The 16,236-nt window shown below is 44.7% G+C and overlaps 1 protein-coding gene across 1 annotated transcript; it reads right to left on the bottom strand.

Moving 5' to 3' along the window:
• Positions 1-1,343: 1,343 nt before the first annotated feature.
• Positions 1,344-13,459, bottom strand: LOC104942288 (G1/S-specific cyclin-D2; the record flags this gene model as incomplete). The annotated part of the gene is made up of 4 exons (XM_010767489.1): positions 12,999-13,459; positions 11,399-11,614; positions 8,456-8,615; positions 1,344-1,492 (listed from the first exon to the last, which is right to left on the bottom strand). Coding segments are annotated over exons 1-4 (720 nt in total), but the record flags the coding sequence as incomplete, so codon positions are not given.
• Positions 13,460-16,236: the final 2,777 nt, after the last annotated feature.

The raw sequence follows: 16,236 nt of genomic DNA on the forward strand, positions 1-16,236 counted from the left end.
GACTTCACACAGCTCGCACCAGAGGGAGCCATGCTTTCCTGCAGTGCTGCAACATGGACCATAGGAGGCAACGAGAGAGGGTTGATTGTCGCGAGGGAGGCGTGATTCCCGCACCCCCCCCACCCAGTGTCCTTTTCACATTTCAACAGCTTCCTTCCACCTCCTCCTCCTCCTACTTCGCCTCCTTTTGGGACAGAATTTAACATACCAGGGCTGAGGCCTGGGATCCGTGTCACGCCCTTTGATCTGCCCCCTCTGCACCGAGCACACATGAACACTCATGTTTAAATAACTAAAAGCCCTTTTCATCATGTTTGGTATTAGGAACCCTCTTGCCAAGGCCTCAGAACTGCAGCAGCTCCCTGCCCCCTGCTCCTGAATACTTAGGATCGTTCCAATGCAGAAGAGTAATTTCTCCAAAGAGACTAATAAAGAGCGATCACCTCACAAGCTCCCTTACAGTAAGCTATAGCGAGCTGAAGCCCTCTCCCATCCGCGTGATGAAAGCCAGGCATCTCAGAGTCAGAAGAGGCCCTGCCTGTGTTTGGACTCAACTCACCCACCACCGCAACATTCGCTGTACCCAGACAGCCACACAGCAGCCTGGCCAGCATTCCTGTCAGCCGCCGAGCACACTGTATATGCTCTCAACCTGGCTCGATCTACAGGAGTCTTTATATGAGGGGGGGACTGATGGAGAGGAGGAGAAACCTGCCTCATGAGACCTCTCTGGTCAAGTGTATGACAGAAGAGACTGCAAATAAAATGATGCAGTTCAGGATTTCTTCCTATGATCTCAGTTTGGTGCCGTCTTTTTGGTAATTTCATGAGAAATATTGGCCGCTGTCCCCCACTCTCCCAAATAAGGGTTTGTGGAAAGCGTAATCCAAGGGAAGAAGTCAAAATCTGAGTGTAACATTTCAACATTTCAACTTCTCTCTGTTGCAAAGTTCTACCAACATGTGGCATTTCTTAACCTTTGACATAAAAAAATAGGGATATCTTTCCTCAGAGAGTCTAGTAGAACAAGACAGATTGTAAAACTGTGTGTTTCATTTGAAACACAAATTGTGGAATCTTACCAGAGATGTTCACTGGCAGATTAGACAGAAAAGCAGCTGGATTCAGCTTTGAATCACACAGTTACTGTGATAATGTAGTAAGATAAATACCGATGACCACCTCACTTGGCCGACAAACTAACATTTACTCATTCAGATATTACTCAGAAACATCCACCCAAACAATTTCCAGACACAGGAATTAATGTGTTAACCCTGACTAATAAGAGTTTTATAAAGTTCTTTTCTTAGGAAAAATATATGTGTCTTGTCCAAACTCACCACTTCTGTGTTTGTGATTTTAGCCAGCAGGTCTGTCAGACTGTCGCCCCACTGTGACTGGTCAGCTGAATCCAGCTGCAGGCCGCAGATCGCTGCCCCCACACTTCCTGTTGCAATCATGGAGGGGGGGTACATGGCGAATCGGAAATCTGTTAGAGAAAGAAATACCAAGTGAGTTTCCAGTGCTATTTGTAAATGATATTGTTATGGTAAGCACGGAACTAAAATCTTCCGATCCGTGGTTAAATGAGATGATTTACACTGGATTCTGGATTCACCTGGTGCAGTTTCTAAATGTCACTTTTCAATCCATATGCTCCACAAAAAGGGTACAGACAATATGATTCGGTAATCTAGCAGTCAGCTAATAAATAATCCTTCTACTGTAGCGGGCCTGAACGCAGCGCTCGCTAATGACCAGGGGCCTGGATAATGAGGGTTCACTTGGCTTGTAAAGGAGCTGAAAAGCAACCACCCTCACCCGCTCACCACCCCAATCCCCCTTTCCCCAGCCTGGCCCCTTTTCTTCCATCTCCTGAGTAAATCGTGTGCTCTCTGAAAAAAGCCCCATAGCACTTGGAAAGGGAGGAATAAAGAGGCTCAGTGCCTCTGCCAATGCTCACTGCTGTAGGTCCTTTTTCCACGTGTGGTCACAGGCGTGCGTCTCAAAGACCAATAACCTTGTTAGCTCCCCTCACTGTCATTCGTAATGCAAATGAGACAGCTTGTGAACGGGCCAGAAGCCCGAAAAGGCAAGGCAACTGGCATACAGGGAGAGAGAGAGAGTTTTACTCTTCACAAGACACACACACACACACACACACACACACACACACACACACACACACACACACACACACACACACACACACACACACACACTCTATTCTCTCTTTATGTCTTGCTCAACTTCTACCTTTCTTCCTTGACAACACATGGCCTGCTTAGATGTGGCCAGTGAATGGCACACATGCCTCAGTCTTTGTTGCTACAACAGGCAGCGGTTTGCATTGGCAGCCCTCCTATCTTTTAGCATATTAATAGAGTGGCGGGCCAGCGAGAGGGAAGGCAGGAGAGTGTGACTCCATTGTCCCGAGTCATCACCTAATTTCACCCAATTGAGCGAAACAGCATCTATCCCCTCTCTGCTGATACCAATTCAGAGAGACAGGCCGGACAAAGAGCGTGGCCGGACAGGGTGGGGGGGGAGGATAGGGAGTCGACGGGGGGAGGAAGATGAAGAAGGAGGGATGGACGGACTGGCGACAGGGCAACGAGGAGAAAAGAGGGGATGTTGGTGGGCTTGGTGGGAGAGGAGAGGGGGTCGACAACTCCGCTGCACATCACTCTCAAGTCTGTGTCCAGACTCCTGTGAGGGTTTGGAAGAAGAAAGGAGTCGCCCTCCAGCGACCCTCACCTCCCGCCTCCCATCTACCCCCCCCACAAGTATTCCTCTGTTCCGGGCCACCTATGGGCTAGAGAAGTGGGCAGTGGGGGCAAGGAAACAGCCTGCACATTAACATATTGCCATATTCAATTGCAAAGCAAACTGCGTGTGATGGCCATGAAGGAGATTTTTCTTCTTCCTTCTTTTTTTTTGAAATGTGGAATCAAAGAGGTGGGCCCTTTGATAGCTGTAAAGGCAGCCCCTCACTGCCTTTTTAACATGCACAGCCAGGCGCTTTCTCATCTTGTGGGCTCAGTGTTGACAAATAAATGAACTTATTATACACCCCTGTGTTAGCCGCTGGGCCTCTGCCAAGGGGCGATTTATTAAAGGCTACCTCGAGCCAAGAGGAAAGAGCACACAAAGCCCCTCAGCATTACATCACTGCTGTAAGAGCACCACTTTCTATAGAGGGCTAAAAGGACAAAGGCATACACGGATTTACTGTACGTGTGTAGTGAGGGCAGACTGACAGGCAAGGAGGCGGACACCTAAGAGACACGGGCAATAAACAATGCACTGATGCCTGCATGTTTTAAGATGCAGACACACACACACACACACAGCACAGAAGTAGGTTTGTGGGAGAGCTGAGTGGCGGACAGTGGGCAGCAAGCTGATTTTTCGCACTCAAGACAAGACAGGTCTGTGGCAGAACAAGGACACGCGCGTGCAGCCGACGCAGGCTGACACTCCGGCCTGGTGGCTGCTGCATGTGGGGGGAAGAATGGCCGTATTTTAGGAGGCCCTCATTGATATTCATGTTGAGGATAAACAGTGTATGTAGCTGAGTGGGGACGCCTGCGATGGAAAGCTCCCTGTGAGCAGCGGCTGGCTGGCCTGGCCTGCGCGCCTCTCACCCCCTTCAATGGCCCTTTCTCCTCCCCGTGCCCCCTCATCTCCATTCCTCCGTGCTCCTGGCCCCTGATACTCCATCCCTCAGGCCTCTGGTCACACAGTCTGCTGCCCTACATGGCCCATTCCTCTTGGGTGGCTGTGATTGCACAGTATTCACATTAAACTTGTAAATTAATTAAAGTTTGGAAAGTTGAACAACAGCCAGAAGAAGACGAAAAAAAAGTTCTCCTTCGCACCCTCTCCTCTCTTTCCACCGCTATAAATCAGGGTCTTGTATTCAATACATGTAGCGCTTATTGACCTTGTTTATTAAAGGAGTAGCATTACGAGGTCCCGCGGCCTGTTGATGGATTAAGGCCAACAACAAACATCATTTTGGGGATTGGCATGAGAGTATGTTTCACCGCTAACGGAACACAGCCCGGTAGTCAAAACAAGGTCTGTGGAGAGCTGCTCAGACGGTTCACCAGCAGAGCTCTTTGAGACACACAAACAACAACAACTTCCCAACTGGGCTTTAGGAGTCCTTTCATATGCAACACAGTGAGAAATCACAGATTAAGAAACAATAACTTGATACTGCTCCCTGTGACATTCCATGAAATCTTGTTCAGACTGTCACTCTGGAGACGAACACAAAACAGAACTTGGGAGAGTTTGAGTCACGCACCCTTCTTAAACTGCGATTTGAAAACATTTGCCAGAAAACAGAATTCTTTTTTAATTGCAGCATCCCGTGACAGCTCTCTTCAGCCTTGCACCATCATCTGCACTGTCACAGCTGCGGCCTTGAGGCGTTGGTAACGTCAGCGCCGGGGAGCGTACAGATTCGGATCAAGGGTGAAATATTCCAAAATCTGTTTATCTCTGTGGCTGAGACGATTTGGAAAGAATAAAGAGCTTATCTGAGGTAATTAAACCCTGCATTCAGCAAAACAATTTGGAGAAAGACACTGAAAAAGTCCAGGTCAAACTAGCTAACTAACATTTACTTTAGGTCAAATCACAAATATTAGTCTTTGCGGTCAACGTGACCTCCAAGGTAAACAAGTAAGCTCAAGAACATTTTCATTTCAAAACCTTTTTTGGTCGGGTAATTGAAGCCCTTCAAAGCAAAAATCTCATCATTTGTGAGTCTGGTGTGACTCAGCTCGCCACAGTATTTACAGTGTGGTGCTGATTACACCAGCGAGGTGAGGGGGGGGGGAATCAGGACATGCCAATCCATGATTCACTGTGTGGTTCACTGTCAGGAAGCTCCATGTGTCGACGGTGCGGCCGACCGGACGTGATTCCTCACATCAGTGGAGCATGTGGATAATTTGTCGGAGGAGGTCTCTAATTTGTTAGGGTTCTGAGTCATCAAACATGAAGGGGGGTTTTATGTAAACAAACACCAGTAAATACCATTTCATTGACCACATCTGAGATAAATCTTTTGTCGCCGGAATGCGGAGATGAGCCTGGAGGGGATTCTCCGAGAGAAGCAGCCACTCGGAGAGGACGCTTCCGAGGAGCATTCCTGCCTCCGGACCGATGCGGTTTAACAGCTTAGATGAAAAGAGAACTCATGAATCATCTCGTAATATTAGACTGGTCAATGTTGCGTACGAATTGGCAGGTTTGCCGCTTCCTGTATAGACAAATAGCCTCATGGATTTGAGGCACGTAGCTTGGAAAACCGTGTAGGACACAGAAAATGTTAAATCGGTTAGGCTCTAATTACAGCTTCGTGTAGTTTGACTGGTTCTTTTGGCATAATTTCATATATAAAAATGTGAAATACAGTCTGTAAGCATGTTTTCCAACTTTCTTTATGTTTGAAGCAGTTTAACAAACGTCTGCAGTGTGCTGGTATAAAACTGTGTGAGTAGGGTGCATGCAAAGTGTAGGATTTATATACTCCGCACACTCCTTTTGTAAATATAAAAATAAGCCTGGCTTTATCACAACTGGAAAGGTAAAAAGTGAACCCATGCAGAGAACACTGGACTTCTCTCATGTTTGTCAGCTAGTGAATCATTAGTCTCAGAGAAACTAACCAGTTAATCATCAAGTTACTTCACACAGTCCAAAAACAGTGCCACAGATAAAGAAGAATAAAATATTGTTTTAAGCCAATACTTCAATCTCTTGTTATTTATATCCCAAGTTGTAGCAAAATCTTCATTGTGTCCTTCAGGACAATTGACTCTCTCTTGGACAGCACTGTTGGCGCTGATCCAGAAATGTCTTTTGATCAACTTGTATGACCATTGTCACCATTCCATGCATACCATTACAGAGAGGGCTATTGGAGTCGCTATAAAAAAAATAGAGCATAATCCCTCCCAATATGGCAAGAAGATGGAGCTCAATGACCGCAGCAGACAGGTTGGGGTGCATCTGTCTGCCCCATGCACCCCGTCCATTCTCCCACTTTACCTCAATTGAATAAGAATAGAAGAGGAAGCTGGGAGTGCTTGGTGTCTGTGTGTAGGAATGGAGGTTCATAATCTCCCATAATGAGCTTGTTTCTGGGCTATTATCCGGCAGCCTGCCTGAGGGAAAAACTGGTGTTTCCTATCAAGTGGCCCCGCAGCGCTGACCCTCACATGGCTCTGCATATGAAATGTAAGGGCCAAGCCTTTTGTCTCCTTTCTCCCAGCCTCTAGCTGAGCTCCCCAGCCATTTGCATAGTCCTGAATGGACCAGCCAATGTTATTAATTAATACAGAGCCAGCCTGCGCCACCTGACAAAATCCCACCGAGTGGCCCGAACGGAACTGTTTCATCACAAGAGAGGAGCCATTAGGAATGAGAGGCCTTATTCTCCACTTCTCCTCTTCTCTCTCTTGTTCCCTTCAAAACAGAGAGCCGTGGTTTCATGCATGTTTTCTTTTCCAGTGTAGGGGCAGCGGCGGTGGTAGTAGTGCCGGGCTGAATGAGGCTGCATGAAATAGGAAGGCCACAGGTGACTCGTTGTCAACTGCCTTGCAAATGTAAATCCTCCTGAGACGTGGCCTCCTTCTGCTGCGTCTCCACCTCCTCAGCCCCGCTCAGACGACGTCTCGAGGAGGATTCCCACCAGATAACCCAGAGATTTACGTCTGGGAACGTTCCCCGAATGGGGTTTTCGAATTCCCAGAGATCTGTAGATGCACCAAATTGTTGACTCACGTGCGCTCTCTCTTTCTCACTCTGTTTGCCTGGATACAAGTCTGAGGAGAGCATATACACAGATAAACGCTCTGTTGCTAATCCAGGGCTATCTCCAAATAGTCTCTCTCCTAAAACACAATGTCAGGAGGACTCCAGGAGGCTCGTAAATGTATTTCCACTGCCTCATTGAAGCAATTAAGGACAAAGTGCATACTGAGACTTTCACAATGTTGCATTGGAAAAAGGTTCGATCACTGACGCGCTGTCATTCCACACATCAACCTGCTGGCAGAAAATAAGGGATGAGGTATTTGGGGTGAGGCAGGGAGAGATAGCAGGAGAGAGTTAAGGAAAAGATGACGCAGAGAAATAGAGGAAACAGGCGTTTTTTCCAAAAAAAAGTTGCAAACATGAACTTTTGTTGCAAATTTGTCTCACCCTATCATATCCATTGCACAATCGGCGCACAGGATTCCATCGCTTTATGATGTAAATACCTGTCACCTCCCTTGTATCTATTCATCTAACTACACACACTCCTCTGAATGATGCCAGCACAAGGAGCAGTTTCCCATGGGGGGTGTAGTAAGCACTCCTGTAGAAAAGGAAGCTGCTGCTGGTGGTGGTCACCCAGAGAATGAGAAACAAACGACAGCCTTTTTTTGTGGTTGCATTGTGTTATTTTCTCAGCAGTGTTAAGATAAATAAGGTTGTTTTAGACAAGTTTTTTTTTATCTCTGCACATCTTTTCAGTTTTGAATGAGAGGTGAGGTGCCGCAAACAGGAGAAACCTGCCCCATAGAGAATCTCAACATGGGAAAGCTATCATGTCCTCCAGCTGTAGGGCGGGGAGGCGTGAGAAGTAAGGGGGNGGGGGGGAAGAGGGAAGGAAGGCAGCAGGGGAAAGAGATATGAAAACATGACATGCCTTAGAATTGGCAACGCAAAAACAATACACTCCTCCGGCTTTCCCTGACTCTCCTGTTCCCTCCTGCATCTTCTCCGTCCCTCCAGATCATGTTAAAGGCTGCCTGTCACCACTCGCGGGATGTTTGATCTTAAGACAACAATTCACCTCAAGAGCAGAAAGACAATGGCCGGCCTGCCTCCACCCCTGTCCATTCCTCTTCTCGACCCTGTGCGACATGGGAATGCCCCTCATCCAGGATGAATGTGCTTTGAAGTGTTACTGGATGCTCTGGAAGCCACTGATATGCCTCTAAAGCATGACCACATACCGGTCTGAGAGAAGACAAATGATGGACGTCAGCCCTAAGAGTCTAACGCTTAAATGCCTTCCATGACACATGCCTTTCTCAGGAAGAATATTTTCCCATCCCAGGTAATACTTCAGTTACTGCGGGCTGGGACTAGCCCAGAGCACACCTCAGAACACGGCTGTTGCCTCACGGTATTCAGAGAAGAGGGCTTTAATACAGCGCTGAAAGAAGAATGTGCAGATAAAGATGTTTTGCAACACGAGAAAGTATGTCAATGCAAGCCATTATCACTTGGTTTGACTTGGCAGCTTATCCATGATCAGTGTCAAAACCAAATGATATCGAGATGACGTCGCACATCTTTTGGATCAGTTTTTCGCAACTTAAAATCACAATTGAAAAAAGGACATATAACATGTTCCTGGTAAGCTGTCATGGTGTCCTACCTGTGGCACATAGGGCGATGAAGGTCTGGACATGTTTGCGTATAAGTGCCAGCTTATCCTCGGGCAGCGGCAGCCTCCTCACAATGTGCTCGATGAAGTCGTTCGGCGTTACTGCTGCCAAGTTCCACTTCAACTTCCCCAACACCACCAGTTCCCACTCCTGAAGAGAAGAGAGCCGAGAGAGATAACCGAAAATGAGAAAGACTGAGAAGATTAAGTGACACAAAGTACAACCATACATTTACATACTGTAGCCACAGCTAGTTTCCCTCCAGTGAGCGTGCCTCTGTGGGCCCCTGGCCCCGAACATTAGCATGCGTTGAGGTTAAGCATTATTGTTATTATGTTAGTCTCTGCTTGGCCGGGCCTGGGACAGAGAAGCACCAGCAGCGCCACCAAGCAGGTGACCTCACACACTGTCTCCCCCCGTCTGTCTGTCTGGCATCTGGGGACTTTCCTAAAGAGGCCCACCGGAGGTTTAACTCATTGTGTCTGTGTGTGTGTGTGTGTGTGTGTGTGTGTGTGTGTGTGTGTGTGTGTGTGTGTGTGTGTGTGTGTGTGTGTGTGTGTGTGTGTGTGTGTGTGTGATAACAGACCAGCAATGGACCAGCAATGACTCTGTGTTATGTATTAAAAAGTGGTTGATTATTTTATCTTATTGCATTCCATTCATCATTTAAAAGCATCAAAAGTCTTGCAACAGTAATAAAATAATGTAACTATTTTGGGTTTTCTGCGAAGGCCTTCAGACTTAACAACAATGAACCATTTAAGCGCCTATTGTTCTTAATTTTAGTCTTCATAAATGCCAGATAACGTTAAAGATGAACAGGAAACATTAACCTTTGGCATCTTTAGACAACTTAAACTTCTCTGTACATGCATACATCATTTGGATCTTTTGGCAACATTTGATGACACATACTAAACTAGATGAGTGTTTGTGAAATGGGTGTCTCTGTGAGTGTGTGTGGAGGGGGTGGTCTAGGTGTGGCGCTCTCTACGAAAGTATTGTTACTTTCACTTCCTAGGGGAGGAGGTGATTAACGAAAGAGTTGGTGACTAATTTGGGAAAAATGTGGTGGTTTGGTTCCGGACTGCACTGCAGCCTTGTGACCTCTTCCTTTTGCTTCTTAGTGACACACGTGCAGAGAGAGAGAGAGAGAGAGAGAGAGAGAGAGAGAGAGAGAGAGAGAGAGAGAGAGAGAGAGAGAGACCACATGGACTCAGTCGCGAGACAATTCAACATGGCTGCCACTGACCAGCTGAAATGTTCTAATCAGGGACCTTTTCAGCCTTATTATGTTTTCTGATCTCTTTGATGCCAGGGACCTTTAAAGAGGGGGAGGGGAAAACCTTTATTTTTATACACAGGGATTTAATTCCTAGCAACAGCATGTGGGAGGATGAGAAAATAAAAGCACTCCTGACTAAAAGGTTAAAGGTGTCTTCCTCTGTTTACTTGGAGGTGTGTCACCGCTATCTCACAGATTCAATTATTTGATCATATAAAAATCATAAGGCCCAGCAGTGGTGTGTTGATTGTGTTTGGTAATGTTTGCAACATGGCCGCCTCCCTGCTCTCTAAAAAGCCATTTCCAGTGCCAGCAAGAAAGATTCAAGCCTATATACAGCAAAGGCTTGCAACACAGGCTCTATGCTGACAGAGTGGCAGGCAGGCGGGCACCACTTCCTTCTTCTACTGCCTTCCTCTGGTCATAACTTCTGTAACATTGCGGTTCTCTTTACAAGAAATTCTTACTAAAGACGAGTACAAAAAACGATCACATGCCCCGAGCAGCTGATCTCTGTTTCCTGTATCTGCATGTCAGCCAAAATACTGCCATATACAGAAACACTGAGAAGAGGCCCCAGCAAACCAGTTCAAGGACTGAAGGCTTTGTCTTCACAATGAACATAAAGGTAGGACGTCTTCTTGTAAAGCGCAGTATGACATTCTGCTTTATAGGACTAAAACTAATACGCTTAGCATTGCAATCCCAGCATACACTCAATGAAATGATCAGAAATCAACCAACAGCAGCACCTCACAAAGTTGAGTATTCTGCAGGAGAGTCAGGCAGTGAGGCAGGGCTACATCAGCCACGTCTGAATCAGAATATGTGGCCTCTTTCACAACATGGGTGGGATGGCTGTTGTTTACCGAGGAATGTTTATGTAGCACCACAGAGCCGTGGGGAAACACTTATCTGATTCGAAACTGAGTTCATTAATTGGGTTGCACTGGTGAAGGCAGCTGGTATTATCAGGCATAGAGGCCTTATCAAATATACCGCACTGAGGAATGACATTTTTAAAACCCTCCACATAACACACCCTGCATCATTGTTGTGCTATATTTCAGCGTTGGAAAATGTGTGTGAATCAAAAATAGACGCATGACATAATACCAGCAATGTGTGCATCCAGGGTTATTTTTGGATGAAAGCTAAACTGTAAAAGGCAAACTTGACTTTCTCTGTGTCTCTCCCTCTCTCTCACTGACAGGAACAGAGTCAGAACTTTGGCTGGGGTTCAAGCTGACCTCGTTGCTCTGTGCAAATATCTGCCACCAGATGGCGATAGAGACCATTGCACAGGCTGGAAGGATACTGTAAAGCCAGAGGGTCTTGTACAGTAAAGAGAGCCATTGTGGGAGACTTTACTGAGAGACTTTCGCTTTTCATGAAGGCGCAGACCAAAGTGGAGACTGGACAGCAGAAGGAGAGTAATGACCATATCTGATGTAATGTGCTGGATGAGGAATTTGAACATATTGTGAGTGATTTAATACCTTTAAACTAATGAAATAAACTTTCTTCCCAAAAATAAACATGATACAGAAACACAACGTTTATCACAAAAGCTTTAGCAGCTGATGATGATAGCATGAATCATCAAAGGTGAATTCAGTGAATATATGTTGAACCAACTGTTGCTTACCAGCAGCTCCTGTGGTCTGATGGAGTTATCTGTGTAGATGCAAAGCTTCTCTGCGGTTAATGGACGAGTCTCTTTCAATTTGGATGCAAGAAACATGCACACTGCTCCCAGCAGCTGCAGGTTACACTTTTTGGTGGGTACCACGGCTAAAAATCTGTCTAAGTAGTTCATGGCCAAGGGGAAAACTTCTTCCTCGCACTTCTGCTCCTCACAAACCTGGATAAAGACACAGCAGACAATGCAACAATGTTCAGCATTTGGAATCAGTAAGCCACCCATGCACAGAACTGACTTATTTTCCAGCACTTGAAATGTAGGCTATATTCAACTTTTATGAGAAAACGAAACAAAAGTGAAATCACATAAAGAGCACATATAAATTCAATGACACACATAGTTGGGGCCCGGCCAAGAATCTGCGCCCAGCCCTAATCGGTTGCGACATCACGAATTAATTCGAAATATATTATTTTATAAAGAATGAAATGGGTCTCAGACATATACTGTCAAAAGAGTCACATTCCTGCAGTTCATTCACTAAGAAACGAATTCAAGTCACAATCAGCCCGAGCCAAAAAACACCCCGACCGCGCAGCACACGGAAACGCTCTTTCTTTCATTCGCCATATTTTCATAAAATAATTAAAAATATAAATAAATTATCTCAACCGGGTTTCTTCGCATCATAATCTTAATGTGGGTCTTCTGTATCAGATCCGACGATTCCTATCCAAATCTCTGCGCGATAAATAGGAATAAAACGTCAAATCAAAAGCCAAGTAGCATGATGTCGGTCTGATGTGCGTCACCGGCGACCCGATATATTTATTTCAAAAATTAATAAAAAATATTCAGTAGGTCTGATCGGGACAAAAATTACATGTAAATAAAGCTCAGAGTCTCCAGTTTGATCAAGGCGGGTGATGACCAGAAATATTGAACCTAGTGCCATAAATCGAACATAATTCCAGAGAGAGGCATAGCGACGGGGGGAAGACCAAAAGGACAGATAAGGCCCGCGTCCCTTCCGACATTTAAAATAGATACATAAAATGTTTGCAACGCTTTTATACATCCTGACTATATTCAGTGGACACAAAAGACCCTCCTCTGTCATTGCCGATGGCTTTTACCCGCTGTTATTGCGTTTATGACACTGTAAAGTCCCCTTAAAAGCACAAGCGCTCCTGTAAAAAACCAACATGGCGATAGAACAGCACAGGGCAGCATTGCATTGGGGAGTGCATACGTGTGCATGGAAATATTCAGGCAATCTAAAATAATAACAATAAAGAATCAACAGGCTGCTCGTACAGAAAACATGCGAATCTTATGAAAGAGAGTCTCCGGAGGCACGGAGATCAAAGCTCCAAGTTTCATGTCTTCGCGACCATACTTTAAAAAATGGCAAGAATTAACAGAAAGCGACACATTCGGCTAATATGAGGAATAAGCATTCGGAAATGAGACCTAGAAGTCCTATATTCTGTCCACAAAATTGCAAAGAGCGCACAGTAAAACAGCAACGGAGCAAATCAGGAGGCTTTAAAGTCGAGCACGGAAATAATAAGACTTGTCAGCACTCGGTGTTTCGGTATACCTCTAACATCCAAGTAGCGACCATCCTCCTCATAAACGGCTGGATATCTTTCTGGACGCCTTTGAAATAGGAATATTGGGGTAGAAACCTCTCCTCTATGGTCAACAAGTTCTGCAGGATTCTGTCATCGCACAGGAGGTTTGGATCGGGACGAGCTCGTATGATGGTGTCCATTTCGAGGCAGAGCAGCTCCATGGTGCTGCTGGTGCTTTCACTTAAGTAAAAAAAAAAAAAAAAGGTTGTATTTCTCTCAGGGAAACGTAAAAGCGACGGTGCGGGGTAAAAATGCAAAAGGATGGCTGGGAAAGTGTTTTAGAGGCATAAAAAGTGAGACTGCAGGGGCTCCGTAAGAGTAGTCCTGCCTCTCCTTGTTGAGAACTTTTTCCTCTCTCCCCACAGTGCGCCTCTACTTTCATCCGCCTGCCCAGATCATTTCAAGCCAGCCCTACATGCGCCACTGACGCAATTCACTTCATTACCTCTGTATAGACCAGAAGCGACATGCTCTCCTGTCCCTTTCTTTCACTCTGCCGCACACGACAACTTTCAGCATGCGTGTTTGAATGTTAACATTTATAATGCTGACACAACAAAACAACAATACAGAGGAATATGCAAAATAAATCAATTTAAGTGAAACTTTAACCAGATTTATTCACATTTAGAGACTTTCTTAGGCTAAAATAAACACATTCTTGTGGATGTATTTGAGTAAGTGTTTAATGGATTTAAATTAGAACATGGTATTACCAGGGGACATTTTACCTTTATTGTTTCTTATGTTTTGTGTTGCCTTGTGATTATGATTACATATTGGAGTGCAGTGTAACAGGCTAACACATACATTGTTGCAATATTTTGCACTTTTTCAACAGAATGCCTTAAAAAACAACTTTATTGAATAGGCTACTTTCAATATATTCGAAATATTAGTTTAAATACGTTTGAAATTGGGGAAAAAGCAACTAATTAGTGTTCAGCTCTTTCAAACAGACTCAGTGAACACAAGAGCACGACGCATGTATACTGCATGCATGCCTATCAACACTGCATGCTAACTTACAGCAATGCATGTGCGTGCCCGTGCGCGTGCACAAAACAGACCAACACCCTCCCACCCATTCTCACACACGCATTCGCACACACATACACACACATGGTCTTACGAACCATTCAATTCATTGCAGCCACAAACTGCTTGTGGTTTATGAGATAGCTTTCTAGGAAATGTGAAGCAGCGTTGACATGTTTTTTTCTAGCACGATCTTCTGTTAAAGATAACACAACGATGACAGTCACTGTCTTTGGCTCAAGCCAACTACCAACCAGTTTTTGCTATTTTCCATGATTTTGTATTTATTTGTTTAGGCTTTTGTAATAATTTACATGGGAACACAAGCAGGTGGAAACGGAGCTGAGAGAGTAAGCAGATAATTAAAAAAATGACTGCCAAATGATTTAGCCTCACAAACAGTCACAAAGAGAATCTGCATGGGTAAATATGTTAATCCCCCCTCCTATTCTTAGTCAACTTCAAAGACTGAGGCTTGAATGAAACGAGACTGCAGAGCATCAGGGCAATGCTGGGGACTGAAAGTCCTCAGAGCTGGTCATTTCCATCCCAGGCTGCTTGACTATATAGCAATGCTTGTGAGAAAAGTGGGGGAAATGTCTCTTTAAAGTTTTTTTCCCAGCCTAAGTTGCTTCCTCCTCCCTGTGTGTCTATTTGCATAGCCAATAGTTCCTCAGCTCTCGAGCGAGGCTGCGCGATTGTTACTGGGCAGACTTCTTCGATACCTCTCTCTCTCTCTCTCTCTCTCTCTCTCTCTCTCTCTCTCTCTCTCTCTCTCTCTCTCTCTCTCTCTCTCTCTCTCTCTCTCTCATCATCACGTTATTCATGTTCGGTCAGAAAAGATGCTTCAAATTACTCTGTGTAATAAAAGTTTATTATAGTGAAACACACGGCACATCCGCACTTCCACTGCATCATGGGTAGTTACACTTTTCTAGAATGTTTCTTGAAACTACGATTCAACTTCACAACATGCCTCATTCTTCAAGAAAATGTGCAACACTTTTAAGTTAGTAAGAAAGAAATTGAAATGGGTGCTTTCCGTTGAAAGAAGTGATATTCACTCTATAAAAATACAATTCGTATTAGATAAGAACGTCTTTCACTTCATTCAACAACAAGAATATTCTGAAATGATCCTGTTTACATACAACTAAAATAAGAAATAAAATAAATGATGAAAACTAGGGGATGTGCTATTCTGATCAAATTGACGACCTATCAAAGTTTGAAAGAACCCAAAGTCACCCAAAGTAAAGCTGCAGGTGCCTCCAGCTCACCACCATGACCAATATCAGAAATGCACGTTTTCTTATACCGGAAGTAAGTAATTGAAGCTTAATACAAATAAATAAATAAATAAAAATCCTGAAAATTAGCAGTAGGTCCATTCAACGTCACCAGCAGCAGCACACTGCAACATGTCCATGTGACCATGTCTGAGTCGAGTTAAATGCCAGCTGGTTTAAAGGGTAAATTCACACTTTAGAGTGATTTTCAATCTTTAAACAAAGCTCATATAGGAACTTTTCTGGAAGGATTCTAAACAGGGTCCGTTCCCCTTTATCAAACACTTTAAGATAATAACTTGTGAAGGCTGAACCCTGAACGCAGCAGCTCCAGCAGCGGAACAGTGACGCCAGCGGTGCTCAGAGAGTGACCCAGCAGCAGTTGGCCCCCGGAAGCTTGCAATTACCATATCTCAATAGAATCGGAACACACCCCAAAGGTTAAAGACTGTGAGAAGTAGACAGTAAAGTCTACATGTAACGTTAAGGGAACAGTCGATAAAAACTGAAGTTTGACCACCTCTCTGCGCTGCACCCTGCAGGAAATATTTGTCGGGTACATTTATTTTAATGCAGTTTTGAGGTTTTAAATGCTATTTTCTTTAATTTAATTGTACGAAATTTCATCCAGAGAATCGCGGAAAGCTTACTTCTATGCAGCGTGTGTTATTTCCTGGAAACCAGCGACAGGACCTGCCTTCACCATGCTTTGTTTCAGTCCCTGTACATTCCAGAAAATCCCCGACGTTATATTTGATCAAAAACAAGCACACATATTAACGCCTACTTCACATTTGTCCACGTTTCTTTAAATAACAATAATAATAGAATAAAATAAAAGAGTGATCACTGTGGTCACTTTTTGCAGTGAGGAGCG

The sequence above is a fragment of the Notothenia coriiceps genome, unplaced genomic scaffold (assembly GCF_000735185.1).
Source record: "Notothenia coriiceps isolate Sejong01 unplaced genomic scaffold, NC01 NC01_scaffold00004463, whole genome shotgun sequence".
NCBI lineage: Eukaryota > Metazoa > Chordata > Actinopteri > Perciformes > Nototheniidae > Notothenia > Notothenia coriiceps.